Raw genomic sequence first — 16,162 nt, forward strand, 5'->3', positions numbered from 1 at the left:
GTGGTAGCAGTAGTATTGTATTATAATGTGGATTTTAAGAACACCTCGGGGCTTTTCTCATGCTGCTAACTTTGACACTGAGAATGTCAGACATCAGTGGCTGAGGTTGGCAGTGACGGTTATATAGAATAATTATCTCCATGGAGATACAATCTGCTCTCCAGGTATGTTCTGCTCCATTATATGTCCTGCTCTTCTCTGTTTAAAGACCATACAATAAACGAGTGTTAAATACCAGGACCTGTATGTCTTCCTTTCCTGCCAGTCTGATAATGTCACACAATGTGTTTTGTGTGTATATGTGTGTGTGTGTGTGCGTGTGTGTGTGTGTGTGTGTGTGTGTGTGTCTGAATGGTTGTCTATGGCTGTGCTCTTTCATGCCCGTCTTGACCTCTACCTGCGTCTGACAAGATTTTGGTCCCGCGGTGAAATCCTGGAGTCGACTGAAGCATTAAACCAACAAAAGGTGTGACACCTCACCCCGCCAGGATCTTCATTTCATGCATTAAATCCTGGATTGTGAGGTGTGAAAATGCGTGCACTTGGAAGCACTACCGCCTCATATTCACTGCAGATTTTTTTGCACAAAAATAAATAAATAAATCTTTTTTAAATTGCTAAGATGCCAGGAACCAAACACAGAAAAAAAAATGAAGGGGGGAATTCAGGCAAAAGAAGAAATCTGAGAAGTCAGACTTCAAACAGTTTCCAAAACACATTTTTCTAAATGCACATGACCGAGGAGCACCACCAGCAACGCTGAGCAGTATGAAGAACATGAACATATGAGCAGGGGAAAAAATATGCAACATACAAAAATAAAGCCTCTCTACTTCCCATCAAGCCTTTCACTCTTCTCACTAACAAGCCTTCCTATAGCGTGTGTGTGTGTGTGTGTGTGTGTGTGTGTGTGTGTGTGTGTGTGTGTGTGTGTGTGTGTGTGTGTGTGTGTGTGTGTGTGTGTGTGTGTGCACCTGTGTGGGCCCTCTAATAGGCACCTGTAATTGGCTGTTTGACAGGCATGAGATTGAGCCCACACGGGGGGAGACATTTATTCCCGCTGTCGTTCTGTTGACGTGTCACAGTCAGAAACACACACCTGTAGGCTGAACACTCACGGGGGTGTACAGCACCACTACCTACGGTAGACAAGATCAACTTCTACCCAAGGGATCATCGAATGTTTAACCGAGGATCTCCTGCCCCCCGAAAATATTCCGTGTCTCGTCATCATCAGCATTCATGTCTTCATCGCAGCTGCAGCCTTGAGAGAGAAGACTACATTTATTCAGAGAATGTTCAAAATGGCAAAACAATTCAACTGAATTTCATTTGTTTGATTACAGAATTAGTTATTTCTGATGACTTGATGCCCACTTTAAAAAACACAACTCCCAACAAATACCATATGTTACTACCAATTTGTTCAAATACCTTCCAGCAGTTCTTTTTCATAGCACCATATGGTGGAGAAGGAAGACAAACCGTTTGATAGATACTAACCTGAGGTAGACATTCATTTCTTAAATGGAGAAAACTGCATACTGGAACAACTCGTCTTGTGTTGTTGTTTCCCCCGCGTGCGCGCGCGCGAGAGAGAATCGATACAGGAAGCGTTTAAAGGAAATGTCAGTGCCGGTGAGAAACGCTAACAATCTGCACAAAGCAAACGGAAGATAAAGAGAGCGAATCGGCTCAAACCAAACACACCCACCAATTAGATCTTATCATAGAGAACCTGAGCCGTTTCATTAAATCCTGACATGATCTTTCTCAGACCTACAAAGGGTAAAGGTTTTATTTGGTTGCTTGGTTCCTTCCATACGACATCTGTTACTGCATGCAACAAAAACTATCGTAACTACTGACTGATTCAATGTCATGATCCCATTTTTTATGCAATAATTCAGCGGCTACAGCTTCAGTTCAATCAGTATTTCTTTCACGGTGGTGGCTACAGGGTTAAAGGTGTGATTGTTTTTGAGGTGTTTCCTGTGGGGGTAAATCAAATATTGACAGTATGTCAGGGGTGCTTTTGTGTTTGGTTGTGGAATAAATATTGATGATTCTCAATGAATGAACTCAAATCTCAGACATACTCCTCTAAGTGTCATTAACTGTAAATCTGAGCAACGCTAATCATTTCTCCAGCCCATGTGGCCTCTGGACTAGAAAAGCATGTAATAATAGGATACACACTTTATTTTCATGATCCGCGTCTTGCCGATTGAGCAGGAGATCTACAAGAGAAGCTCCAAACTGTAATCTTCTGTTTGTGTCAGCGCATTCCTCAGCGGGGTGATGGGAAATCAATATCTGAAGCTTTTCAGTTGTTAGTTATCTTTTATAGTTATTACTGTGGACAGCATGGGACCTAAAGACTCGCATTTACTAAAAGTGTGTGTGAGCGACAGGCTGCAGTAATACCTTGAGTCCTCCACACTCTGCCGCTGAGCCCTGGTCCACTCCGGTGATGTAAATTCCCAAAGCGTATTCTGCTCCTCCACGGATCATCAGACCCAGAGACCGGCCGTCATCCAAAACCAAGTTTACCTGCAAAAGACGGACAGACACAGAAAGGTGGGATTAACCCTACACCTCTTTAAGATCAACGTTTCATTGGGTTGTCCAAACTGCAATGGAGCTGGAATTTCTGATAAGAAATAAAATGAGCTACTTAGAGTCATTAAACAAGAGGTTGAATCTGTTCAGCTGGAAGGAGGAACTGCTTCAACCAGTCATTTGGTGGAAAAGTGTCATCGTCTCACTGACCAGATAATGAAAGCAGAAAACGCGGTTTGAATGCAAACAATACGTCATGTTGGACAAAAACAAAATAATCTGTTGTAGTATCCAAATTAAACGTCCTGCTGCAGAGACAGAACACGACGGGTTACAGTTTCTGTCTGTTTCACAAGTTAATGAGTGCTCTGTGCTCAGCGCTTTTCCTTTTTTTTTTTTTTGAGCAAGATAAAATAATAATGACTGAAACAGGAAACAAATGACCTTAATCTGGATGAATAAAAAAAACAACAACTTCAATTTTGAATCTGAAAAGCTAAATCTGTAATACGTTTGTCATGCGGTTGAATTCATCGCTGCACCTTGTTGACACCAGAAGCCGGGAATAAATAGGCCAAGATGCTGATAAAGCAATTTAAAAACAAGGGAAAGCTGGAGGACCAGTGTAAACACTCATGCATCAATGGAATAAATAAAGCATGTGTTTGAATATTAACTCCATCACTGCAAACTGTTCTGTGCTCGTCACAATTTTAAATCATGAGATAATTTTGCTACAAATGTTTTTTATTAGCTTTTTTTTTTAACTTTAGATTTATTTATTGACTGGAATTCATTAATTTTATGACTCCTTAATTATATTTTCACAAGTACCATTTTTATTCTACAGTTACATTAAGTTTTTTGTATATGAGCTGCTCTCTGCAGCAGAAACACTGCCAAACAGCACTTAAAAAGTCTTGTTAATAACTTTCAGGTGGAGCAAGAGGACCTGATCAAAAAAAGCAGTGAGGAGGAAGAAGCACTTCACTGATCTCAGCCCATACAGATTAATGGTGTCTATGTCCATTACTATTTTTTACCAGAGCAGAAGAGAGTAAAGTGTGATGTACTTCAGAGTAGTACATTCTCTCAAACAGGAGGAGTATCGCACTTTTAAAAATCCAGACTTTGGGGGCTTTAGCCTACATGTTTGAGATTTTTCAGGAGCAGCTAGTGAACTCTCGTGTTGCACCGCTCCCAGCTGCAGTGAGTATTGACTTGATTCCAACTGACTTAGGTTATAACTTCTTCCCATTCATGGCACCAGCATAAGCTATACCATTACTGCCATAAAGATATGCTACATATATCAATCCCTGAATAATAATGTAGCCTCTGGGGGCAGAGCGTCAAAGTTTCTGGTGCAGACAGTTATTCTGACTAATATCTAGGCCAAGGCTTTCTGTTCCTTATACCAACTATTCTTTGCAATCCAATTTTCTATAGAAAAAACACAATGTATTATTCTTTTCTAATTAATATGAAAGCAGATAATTATTCGAAAAAGCCACTAAAAAGTTTTAATCATCATCAGACAGCAGCTAATGGATTCCAAGACTGCATATGGTTGATGCATTCTGTTTCTGCTGACGTAGCTTTAGTAGTGCCATACTTTATATTCACATTTTGCTTCATCGCTATAAAGCCTATTGATTAGCTGGGGAGATGACAACGTGGCTGTCTGCCAACACTGAAAAGTGGAATCAGTTCCATTCCATTGACTACAAGATGACACTCATGCAAATATCTTTAATAAACAATGTCATCTTCACCTTTATTACCCCCCCCCCCCTGCTTCATTCACTGACACATGGGCTTCTTCTCTTTTAATAACTGTGGGGTTATTGGATGAAAGTCAGCTACCTTAGCTCAGGGGAATATGCAAGAAGACATGTCCTCTGTGACATTTACGCAAGACGTAGAGAATAGCTTTAATTACGGGACAAATCCTTCTTTTATTGGCAGCACAGGGCAGTTCTTGGCTCTGAGTGCTGTGAAGCATCAGCTGCTATCATAGCATCCCTTTAATGTTCTCTCTCTCCCTTTATTTCTCTCTCTCTCCTATATGAACCCCAGTGGTCTGGCTTCGATGTTTGTCAGCGAATCCGATCGCTGCAGGCATTCCTGGTTTTATATCGCACACACACAGATGGTCAATAGGGGAAAAGTAGCACTATCATGGTGATCAATAACATGATTTATCACAATATCTGATTTGACAGTGCTCTGACTTCTAACAGCACCAGATAATGAATGAAGTTAATAAAAACAAAACAAAACAGAGGATTAATTTGTTCAACTTTAGAAGCTTGTTTATAGACGAAAAAGTACGAAAACATGTAATAGTTCCAGCGAGGCCTGGTTTACAACTTATTTGGTGATAAATAATATAATCAATATAAAAACCATCTACATCTAAATGTGCTTCATTTGCCTTAAAATTATACTCACTGGACTGTTAACGGCATTATAATAACAATAAATCAAACTACAGCGTTTTCTGCTGACTGGACAGAATAATGATCAGACTGTTGTAGCTGATGCCAGTGAAGTATCCTGATGTGTGTTTCACTCCCTCCACTGTGGGCTCTGCTCTGCACAAACTACGAACAGGCCCCAATCTGTCCAATTTATTTAGATTATGTGACAGGCAATTACACCTGTTCATGTTCACTCAGAACATTTCCAAATATGATCATCTTTAGTGACATAAATATTATCACTATCCAGTGTCATGATTGTGTAATGGACCTGATTAAAAAGTTTAACACACTTAGTGGGGGTTTAGAGGGTTCTAATCAGTCAGCTTTGGTCATGTTTAATACACCATTATAAAATTGCAGGAACTATGGGATGAAAGGGGGCAAAGTAATTTGTAAAATGGGTTTTCCTGATTGATCATGAACTTTAAATCATTAACATCAACAGCCCGAAATTGAAGGAGTGAAATTAGCACTTTGAGTTATTTTTGCTTGTGGCAAACGTCAAAAAAAATGATAGAGTAGTAAATAGTGGTTTGAAATGTTAATGAAATATTTTCTGAGATTTTGTTGTTAATAAAGGATTTTTATTTTTTTTTTGCTTATCAAATTCCTAAATTAATCTTAAGTATTCAGGAGGTGTTTTTAAACCATGTCTCTCTAACGACCCGCAAGACTGGATGAGCTGAGTCTCAAAAGAAAGTTAGACGACATGGACAGCGAGGCTGGACGTCTCTATTTGTTTCCTGTTCACTTGTTTTTCAGTCAGGCGTGTTTCATCTACACGACCTTCCAAGTGAGATATTATAATAAATTACAGCAGTGCTGTTATTGGCTTTAAACGTCCGAGGTAGAGGATTCTAACTGGTCAGATTTATCCAGTTAATGATGACCATCTCGGTTAGTTCCTCGCCACAATCCATCAGATTCTGGTACGCATCTGACAGGGACCTATCCCGGTTTTAATTGTGACAACACGTCTTAGGAAAACACATAATTATCAGAAATGGATATGACTTTCTTTTCTGACGAGAAAAATGCTAAAACAGCCACACAATCCATGTGACGCTGGATTAATATTTTCTAAAATTCTGTCTTCAGGGCACTAATGACAGCATTTGCTAATGGAGCTGAAGCTGTTAAGATTAACGTGAGTGTCTCTGCAGCTGTAAAACTGAAAGCTCTTGTGTAATAAATCTATTAAACAGCTCTGACAGGCGCTTACCTGCAGCTCATGTTCCAGTGACAAGGTGGAGTTCTGCAGGACTGGAAGTCCAATTACTGTTATTGTTTAAGTTTTTACGTTTTTTTTTACAACGTCCATCATCCTTTTGGCATCGCTGAGTTCTACTTTTATGATTTACTTCCATTCCTCTGGAGAGTCATCAACGTCACATTAGACACCGGCATTGACGTCCGATGATGATTTGATGGCGTGACTACCATAAGTAAAACATTGTAAACACTACAGAAGCACCGTTCTCTAACTACATGGCCGGTTTAGTGATTCAAATATATTCATACTCTGATTTTCTTGTGTGTTTTGGTTTAAAGACTAAACTCACAAGTTTTTTTTTTCAGCATAAAAAGTTCTACATATAAAGAATTTATGATATTTAAAACAATCTGTGTGTTGAAAAGGATAATACCCATCAAATTCAAAACCACTGAGCCGAACTGTGTCAAAAACTCTATTAAAAGACTTTTTAAGTCCAAAACATTGTTGTGAAGGTTCAGTTAGAACAGGAGGAGTGGAGACTAGGTGGAGATCCGCTTCAATACGAACATAAAACAAAAACCTCACATGAACAGACCCACTCTGAACACAGCAGTCCTCGTCCCAGTGGAACAGTCAGCTCACAGCGTGATCCCACTGACAAACATTTTTGTTAATGGTGCCTTCAGGGGACTTGGTTTGTGGGTTTTTTGTTGCAGTGTTAAGGTCGCTTGTCTTTTTACATCCTCCATGAGTACTCAGTTTTATGTTTTTAGCGCCAACAAATGCCACAGCCACCTGTAGATGATTTGAAATTAATTGTACTTATGTTGCTTGTAATATTATGGTATGGGAATCATGTCTGGAAATCCTCAGTTATCCAGGTCAACAGAAAAAGCTGAGAACGCTTTTCTTTCTGCCTGTTAAATCGTACCTTCTTCTCATCTCCCTCCTGCAGGAGCTGCATGTTACTCCGTCTCTGGCTGTCGTTTCTTTTCAGGGTGGCGCTCCGGTGCTCAGACAGGTCAGGAGGAGGGGAGACGCTCCGACCTTGAGGGTCCACCCAGGTATAAACGTGGTTGGTGACGTAGCCGCCTGGAATCCGTCCGACAGAACGCACAGAGAGAGAAAGTTTTTTACTGCCCTTCAGCACCTGAGGAGAGGAGAGGAGAGGAGAGGAGAGGAGAGGAGAGGAGAGGAGAGGATGGTGAATATTAGATTTGGAGAATATTGTTTCGTTTGAAAGCAGCATTTCATCCTCCCTTTAAAGTCCCAAAGAACCACACACCCACACACCCACACACATCCAGATACACATTTGTGAGACATTTCTAGTGAAATTCCCTGCTGGGTGTGCCTCATTGCCTTCTGATAGCCTGCTGTATGTGCAAACCCTCCGCAGCTAAATGTATTCCAACGTGACCAGCGGCCAGCAGAGGTCGGACCACACCGGCTCGAAGCCCATAATGATCAATCAGTCCTTGTGCACCACAAAGAGGACCTCCTCTGTGCGAGCTCCCCTTTAACGCTTCAGCCCAGGCTTTTTTTTTCCATGTTTGTCCAGCATTAGAAACACGTGTTGCTCCACCTGCCTTTGGTTTCAGTGCTGCCTTCAGTTTAAAGCAGGGATTTGTTTCATTTGTGCAGTTCTCAGATAAACAGGCTGAGTATAGATCTGGTGAAGGTTTATCTGATGTGTTCTCTCTCTTTTTCTGACGGTATATCAGGCAAAAAAGGAAAATCACTTCATTATAATTATCGATCATTACCGGAGGCAAACTTCAAACAGAAACTTAGGACTGGCGGTGCAGCAGTTCATCTGTCAAACGCTGCACGTAAACACACAACTGAGAGTGTGTTTTTCATGAATCCTTGTCTGTCTGTCTGGGTTACATCAAATATTAACCATAACACTTGATGTTAGCTGGATGGAGAAGGTGACTTTTACTTAATGGGAACATTCTCTAGCTTCTTCTTTTGAAATTATGTTTATTAGACATTTTAGTCCCTGCACTCATAAAACAACTCCCTCATTCACACATTTAAGAGCCGTCTTCTCTTTCCTGTTAGCCATGAAGCCTTGTGGTTTTAATATATTCAATTTGACCTTAAAATAAATATAGAATAGCCATAGTCGATCTCTGTTCCTTAAGGATAAAAAAAGTAAATAAATAAAGAATAGCTTGTCTTCCTGCATCTTCAGTGAAAAAAAATAATAGCCTGTTTTCATTTAGCTTCTTCCTGCATGAAACTAATATGTTGAAAGGAAAGGAGGGCTAACATATGCTGCAAGCATCAACTAAAAATTATTCCTTCTCAGAGTGCTGATGGTTGCAGAATAATCCCGTCTGCTCCAGCACAACAATGGAGCTGAGTCAATTACACAATCCTGATTTGTGCTGATAGATAAAAGCTTCAAGTGTCTGTCAGCACTGAAGATCACTGACTGGACCGAAACGCCTGTCATCATTTCCCGTCTCCTCCGTCTCTCTTTATGAGCTGCATCCACGCAAAGATGCTGATTTAAAAAAAAAAAAAAAAGTATATAAAGTATATAAGTTCAGCAAATGGATGAGCAGCCACACTGCTGGAAGCCACCCCTCCCACTGGGGGTGGGGGGAGACGATCAAATGAAGAGACGTACCTGTGCCGTGGCACAGCGAGAAGCCGAGGAGGAAGATGACTGGTTGTCTTGATTTTATTGCCGTGTCAAAACACAAACGATGTTGGTGATGAAGGCTATTCACTTGATTTGAACACTACACATCTTTGGCACATGGGGGTGTCACATCCCGCAGAGTCACGAGGGGGGGGTGACGCGTGGAAATGCAATCAAGGCTTCCTCAGTTTGCAGACTGATTATTACTCCAAAAAGACCTAGAACATCAACTGGAAGGTTCAGCTCAATCTGTTAGGGCCAGTGTGTGTGTGTGTGTGTGTGTGTGTGTGTGTGTGTGTGTGTGTGTATGTGTGTGTGTGTGTGTGTGTGTGTGTGTGTGTGTGTGTGTGTGCAGCCTTGAAACTGAGCAGGATAAATGCTAAACACAATTACACAACATATTCAATAAAACTATAACACTACTGTTCTGCTTCGCCTCACAGGAGGGGGCTAAAAGGCTCTCACATCCCTTTGAGTCAAAAGGGCGTTGTCATGGTGATTCTTCTGGTTTCTTTAGTATTGTTTTAGTGAAGCAGACTTGTGTGAACAAATACAGGATAGGCTGTTCTACAGGAGGTTACGTATGTGTTCAGGTTGAAGTGGATGTCGCTGCCGCAGGTCAGGGCAACATGAGGCACAAAGAAGAAGGAAGATGAAGAGGGGTTCATGTGATGAAAGAAAGCACTCCGCTCCATCCTGTGAGTAAGATACAAGGGTAATCGAGTAAGAAGATGTGGCACAGCGGTCCTAATGCCTCGTCCCCAGAGGGACGGTCAGGACGCCAGTCTGATGTAGCTCACCATTACTGGCAAGCAGAACAAAAAGAAATGGGGAAATAATGCCATACACGGTAGAGCATAATGGAAAATAGCAACGCACAGGTAAAATAGATTCAGACTAAGCTACGGAAGAAAACAATGCAGTCTCATGAGATTTTAGGCAATCCATTTTTGACACAAAAGACTGGCTGCACAAAGAACGCTGCAGAGGCCATTCAATTTCACCACTTGCACGGTTCTCTGGTGTAGAAGGTTTACGGTACCCGGTGTCAGGGGAAAAAAAAGACAGGAAGAATGTGAATAATAAGAGATCAAATCATAAAAACCAGAAAAAAGACTCAGAAAAAGTCTGAATCAAGCAGCTCCACCAACGCTGCAGACTGGTATTAGTGGGAGTTCCTCACCAGTGTGAAAGGATCACTATGTGGTGTCACATGACTAATATTCACCAGGTACCAGGAACTGCATGGGTAACGAGTTATTTCATGTGACACGTTTAGTTTGACGGAGGAATTCATTAAAGAAAATGACGAGGTTGTTAATTCATGTTCATTTAAGTTTGTCTGCTAACCCCCCCCCCCCGTCATGAGAAAGTTAAATGTACTCACAATCTTATCAACACGTAAATTGGGAGTACAGTAGGACAAACTAAGCTGCAAGCACATACATAAAGTGTCTGAAAGCGACACGCACACACACACACACACACACACACACACACACACACACACACACATAGCCACCAAATTACCTTTGAGCCTGTTTATTCAGGCCTGTCAGAAAGCTTCTGGCAAACACAGCGGATATGTTTTACACAATTACAAACAATGGCCATATTCAGAATAAAACACAAAGCAATCCAAATCCACAACAGTACGACAAGCTCCGCTCCTACATTCATAATTTAAATAGTGTATTGTCTGGGTTTTTCAGCGCAGGACTGCTTTGAGGAGGATTCAGATGATGAAGGATGACAGGATAATAACACTACACAACTAAATACGCTTCTGAGACTAGAATAAGAAAAGAAGTAAGTGATATGTGCTGTTCTGAACTAGGGTCAAGAATCAAAAGCACTCGATCCCATTAGTTGACCCTGGTTTCAGTGTCTGTTACAGCAGGCAGCAGTGAAGAAGTTCTCCAGAGAACAGATGAGCTGTTTGTTTGATGGCTTGTTGGGTATCTGAGAGTGGCTGGAGGCTAACATCTGTCAGTAAGTGGATGGTAGCCTTTGGTTCAATGATTCCAGTCCGATCCATCCAGCAGCTGTATGGTCACACTCTCACAGAGGGAACGGCCGCAATGGAAGTGGATTAGAGTCAGAGTGAAGAAGAAATCGGGAATTTTTGTTTTTGCATCAGTTGCCTGTGTCAACCTGACAGGAAGAGCTTCATCGTACAAGTTTTAATAATTAAGTGCTCTGTGCTGCATGAACACGTCAACGTGTTTGTATGAGCTAAGAATCAAAACGTACTCTGAAGCCTTCAGTTGGTTTATGCAATTAAAATAGTCAAAGCCATAAATAGGAAAAAAAAAAAAAAAAGAACTGACATTTCAGTTGGGCGTGAGTCAGACAACATTTATGCTTTTATGCTCACTAATGCACATTTAAATAGAGGAGACCTAACTTAAAGCATTTGGAGAAAGACCCAAAAAACAAGCAGAGACCAAAGGTGTCTGCTGTACAGCAAAGCCGAGCAGGATGACTGGTCTGGTGATGAGTAGAGATCAACACTTTATTTTTTAATCTGAATTTTTCTGTTGCTTTGAATCATTATTTTATGTTTATTGCGTACTTCTACTAGATCAATCTGTTCCTTCATTTCTACGCCTGTCCAGAGGTGATGCCATGACAGTGACCGGCCACTCTCTGAGATGAAACACCATCACCTTTTATCCATCAGATATGGAAAACATCTCTTGTTCATGATAGTGAACAAGAGATGTTTTCAGCACACACAAACGGAACCACAAGAACATGAACTAGCATGTGTTTGCGGCTATACTACACTACACTAGGTAGGTCATCTGGTAATTGGACCAGCAGATGGATCTGCTGCATGCTGCATCCTGCTCTAATTGATATTTGAATTACAACGCCGAAGCTCCCAGAGGCTTCCGCTCCTCGGCCTGATCAATTCTTCTAAACGGTGCGTCCCACAGCTCTGCAACAGATGGAGAGAGAAGATGCCTAGCAGCCGTTATGCACAAATATAATTACATTAACAAATACCAGAAGTTTAATTTAAATCCAATACAGACACAAAACTTTTTGATTACTTCCTCTTTTATGAATGACATATCACACCTGTTCTCACCATATTCTCAGCTTGGCAAAGAACGGACAGGCTCGGCGAAGCAAGTTTAGGCCCCAATCGAGGTCGACCCCTAAAACGGATTAATGAGTAATTGACAAAACGGCCAAACTGGAGACTTAATGGAGCGCAGTCATCAATCACAGAGATTAGCCACAGGAAAACATCCACAACGCTCTGCCCAAGACGTCTTTGCTAATCCTCACATTCCCCCAATCCATCCAGCAAACAGGCTGGACCACCTTCTTGTACACACACATACACACACACACACACACACACATACTCACTTATACTACCTTACCGGGTCTCACTCATCTTTGCTACTTTGTGGGGTCCACCCTTTCCACTGGTGCTACAACTTTGTAAAAAATCAGGCAAGCTGGAAAAAAAATCTATTTCACAAATATCACTTGAGTTTAACATATTTCCAAACTTTTGTCTCCAAGTAAGTTTTTTGCTGCATTGTGAGGCCCAATTTCTAGCATTTACTACCTTAGACGTCCTTTTTTACACACCTGCACACACATTTCTAGCTTTTATATCATAGCGTGGTACAAGACATGTGACAAAGACATGAATGCTTTACATTAACCCAACTTTATCAACAAACAAGAAAAAACTTGAATAAATATGGCCTCATTACAACAAAATGCAAAATAAAAAACAGGCAGTGACAAAAACAAACAAAACCTTACTGCCTTGCTCTCCACTGGGTTTTTTTTCCAAAAAGGCCTTCTTTTGAGCCATAACTTTATAAAAGAAAAAACAAGTGGGCCTCATTTCAAAAATATAAAATCAAAAACAGGCAGTGAAAAACATAAAACAAAAACTTTCTACCCTGAGGCCTTCTTTTAGCCTTAGTTCAATTAAAAAAAAAAAACAAACCTTAAAGAAAGATAACTTTATAAAAGAAAAAACTGAAAATAAAGTGGGCCACATCTCCATCCATCCATTTTCTGCCACTGGGTCCACCGTGGCGGGTCACAGGGTGCTGGAGCCTATCCCATGCTGGCGTAGGGCGTAAGGCGGGGGACACTGCGGCTGTTGGAGTGGGAGGCTGCTTGTTTATCACCTATGAATTCAGATCAAAACAATCATTTGCAAGCTGGTAAAGATAAAATCTGCTATTTTTAGATATTTCTGTGTTAAAAGCACTAGTTCAAGTGAAAGCAGCTTCTGAAATGACATGTGAACTCAAAAATAACAGCATTGTTCAGTCTATACTAGAGGAACAAGGAAATAAGACAACAAATGAAAGAGTAACATGGGTTACATTCAACATAGCCATGTCAAACCTCTAATACTTAATAAAGTGCTATTTTATGACAGTAATGACTTCACTTGGTTGTTGACAGGTGTTGCCAATTGTTTATAAAGTAATATATTATAAGTTACAGACGGAAGGGCCCCACAAGGATAAGACTAGAAACGGAGTGTGTAAAGTTAACTGGCTGCAACAAAAGAGAAAACTGTGTGTCCAGGATTTCAAGACCCCACAAGGACAAGACCAGGGACACATGAGTGTGTAAATGCATAGAGGTGAATGTAGACAGAACTAGAAATATGACTAAGGTCAAGTCTGTTACTTCAAATAGGACACAAATCCAGGCAGTAACCATTAGTGAAACACAAGCAGCACTAGCCCTTCTTATTCTGGTTAATGTACAAGTTAAAATAACTGGGAATGATGGCTTCTGCATTGCTACTTTACCTGTTTGCTGTCACAGGCGCTGATGTAATCAGTCTGAGATTGTAGATCCAAGGGTACCAATTTCAGGTGCGGCTGGTGGAATGGGAGGCTGCTTGTTTATCACCTGTGAATTCAGATCAAAACAATCGTTTGCAAGCTGGTAAAGATAAAACCTGCTATTTGTAGATATTTCTGTGTTAAAAGCACTAGTTCAAGTGAAAGCAGCTTCTGAAATGACATGTGAACTCAAAAATAACAGCATTGTTCAGTCTATACTAGAGGAACAAGGAAATAAGACAACAAATGAAAGAGTAACATGGGTTACATTCAACATAGCCATGTCAAACCTCTAATACTTAATAAAGTGCTATTTTATGACAGTAATGACTTCACTTGGTTGTTGACAGGTGTTGCCAATTGTTTATAAAGTAATATATTATAAGTTACAGACGGAAGGGCCCCACAAGGATAAGACTAGAAACGGAGTGTGTAAAGTTAACTGGCTGCAACAAAGGAGAAAACTGTGTGTCCAGGATTTCAAGACCCCACAAGGACAAGACCGGGGACACATGAGTGTGTAAATGCATAGAAGTGAATGTAGACAGAACTAGAAATATGACTAAGGTCAAGTCTGTTACTTCAAATAGGACACAAATCCAGGCAGTAGCCATTAGTGAAACACAAGCAGCACTAGACCTTCTTATTCTGGTTAACGTACAAGTTAAAATAACTGAGAATGATGGCTTCAGCATTGCTACTTTACCTGTATGCTGTCACAGGCGCTGATGTAATCAGTCTGAGATTGTAGATCCAAGGTTACCATCTCTGGTGCGGATGTTGGAATGGGAGGCTGCTTGTTTATCACCTGTGAATTCAGATCAAAACAATCATTTGCAAGCTGGTAAAGATAAAACCTGCTATTTGTAGATATTTCTGTGTTAAAAGCACTAGTTCAAGTGAAAGCAGCTTCTGAAACGACATGTGAACTCAAAAATAACAGCATTGTTCAGTCTATACTAGAGGAACAAGGAAATAAGACAACAAATGAAAGAGTAACATGGGTTACATTCAACATAGCCATGTCAAACCTCTAATACTTAATAAAGTGCTATTTTATGACAGTAATGACTTCACTTGGTTGTTGACAGGTGTTGCCAATTGTTTATAAAGTAATATATTATCAGTTACAGACGGAAGGGCCCCACAAGGATAAGACTAGAAACGGAGTGTGTAAAGTTAACTGGCTGCAACAAAGGAGAAAACTGTGTGTCCAGGATTTCAAGACCCCACAAGGACAAGACCGGGGACACATGAGTGTGTAAATGCATAGAAGTGAATGTAGACAGAACTAGAAATATGACTAAGGTCAAGTCTGTTACTTCAAATAGGACACAAATCCAGGCAGTAGCCATTAGTGAAACACAAGCAGCACTAGACCTTCTTATTCTGGTTAATGTACAAGTTAAAATAACTGAGAATGATGGTTTCAGCATTGCTACTTTACCTGTATGCTGTCACAGGCGCTGATGTAATCAGTCTGAGATTGTAGATCCAAGGGTACCATCTCTGGTGCGGATGTTGGAATGGGAGGCTGCTTGTTTATCACCTGTGAATTCAGATCAAAACAATCATTTGCAAGCTGGTAAAGATAAAACCTGCTATTTGTAGATATTTCTGTGTTAAAAGCACTAGTTCAAGTGAAAGCAGCTTCTGAAATGACATGTGAACTCAAAAATAACAGCATTGTTCAGTCTATACTAGAGGAACAAGGAAATAAGACAACAAATGAAAGAGTAACATGGGTTACATTCAACATAGCCATGTCAAACCTCTAATACTTAATAAAGTGCTATTTTATGACAGTAATGACTTCACTTGGTTGTTGACAGGTGTTGCCAATTGTTTATAAAGTAATATATTATCAGTTACAGACGGAAGGGCCCCACAAGGATAAGACTAGAAACGGAGTGTGTAAAGTTAACTGGCTGCAACAAAGGAGAAAACTGTGTGTCCAGGATTTCAAGACCCCACAAGGACAAGACCAGGGACACATGAGTGTGTAAATGCATAGAAGTGAATGTAGACAGAACTAGAAATATGACTGTAAGGTCAAGTCTGCTACTTCAAATAGGACACAAATCCAGGCAGTAGCCATTAGTGAAACACAAGCAGCACTAGCCCTTCTTATTCTGGTTAATGTACAAGTTAAAATAACTGAGAATGATGGCTTCAGCATTGCTACTTTACCTGTATGCTGTCACAGGCGCTGATGTAATCAGTCTGAGATTGTAGATCCAAGGGTACCATCTCTGGTGCAGATGTTGGAATGGGAGGCTGCTTGTTTATCACCTGTGAATTCAGATCAAAACAATCGTTTGCAAGCTGGTAAAGATAAAACCTGCTATTTGTAGATATTTCTGTGTTAAAAGCACTAGTTCAAGTGAAAGCAGCTTCT

The 16,162-nt window shown here is 40.6% G+C and overlaps 1 protein-coding gene across 2 annotated transcripts in view; it reads right to left on the reverse strand.

Moving 5' to 3' along the window:
• Positions 1-16,162, reverse strand: part of whrna (whirlin a) — a 112,761-nt gene that overhangs the window by 49,231 nt on the left and 47,368 nt on the right. For both annotated transcript variants that reach the window (XM_068333971.1, XM_068333973.1), the window contains exons 2-3: positions 7,196-7,414; positions 2,428-2,553 (exon numbers count right to left, since the gene is read on the reverse strand). In XM_068333971.1, coding sequence (XP_068190072.1) covers positions 2,428-2,553; positions 7,196-7,414 — 345 coding nt within the window. The remainder of the gene's footprint in view (positions 1-2,427; positions 2,554-7,195; positions 7,415-16,162) is intronic.

This window comes from Antennarius striatus, chromosome 15 (assembly GCF_040054535.1).
Source record: "Antennarius striatus isolate MH-2024 chromosome 15, ASM4005453v1, whole genome shotgun sequence".
NCBI lineage: Eukaryota > Metazoa > Chordata > Actinopteri > Lophiiformes > Antennariidae > Antennarius > Antennarius striatus.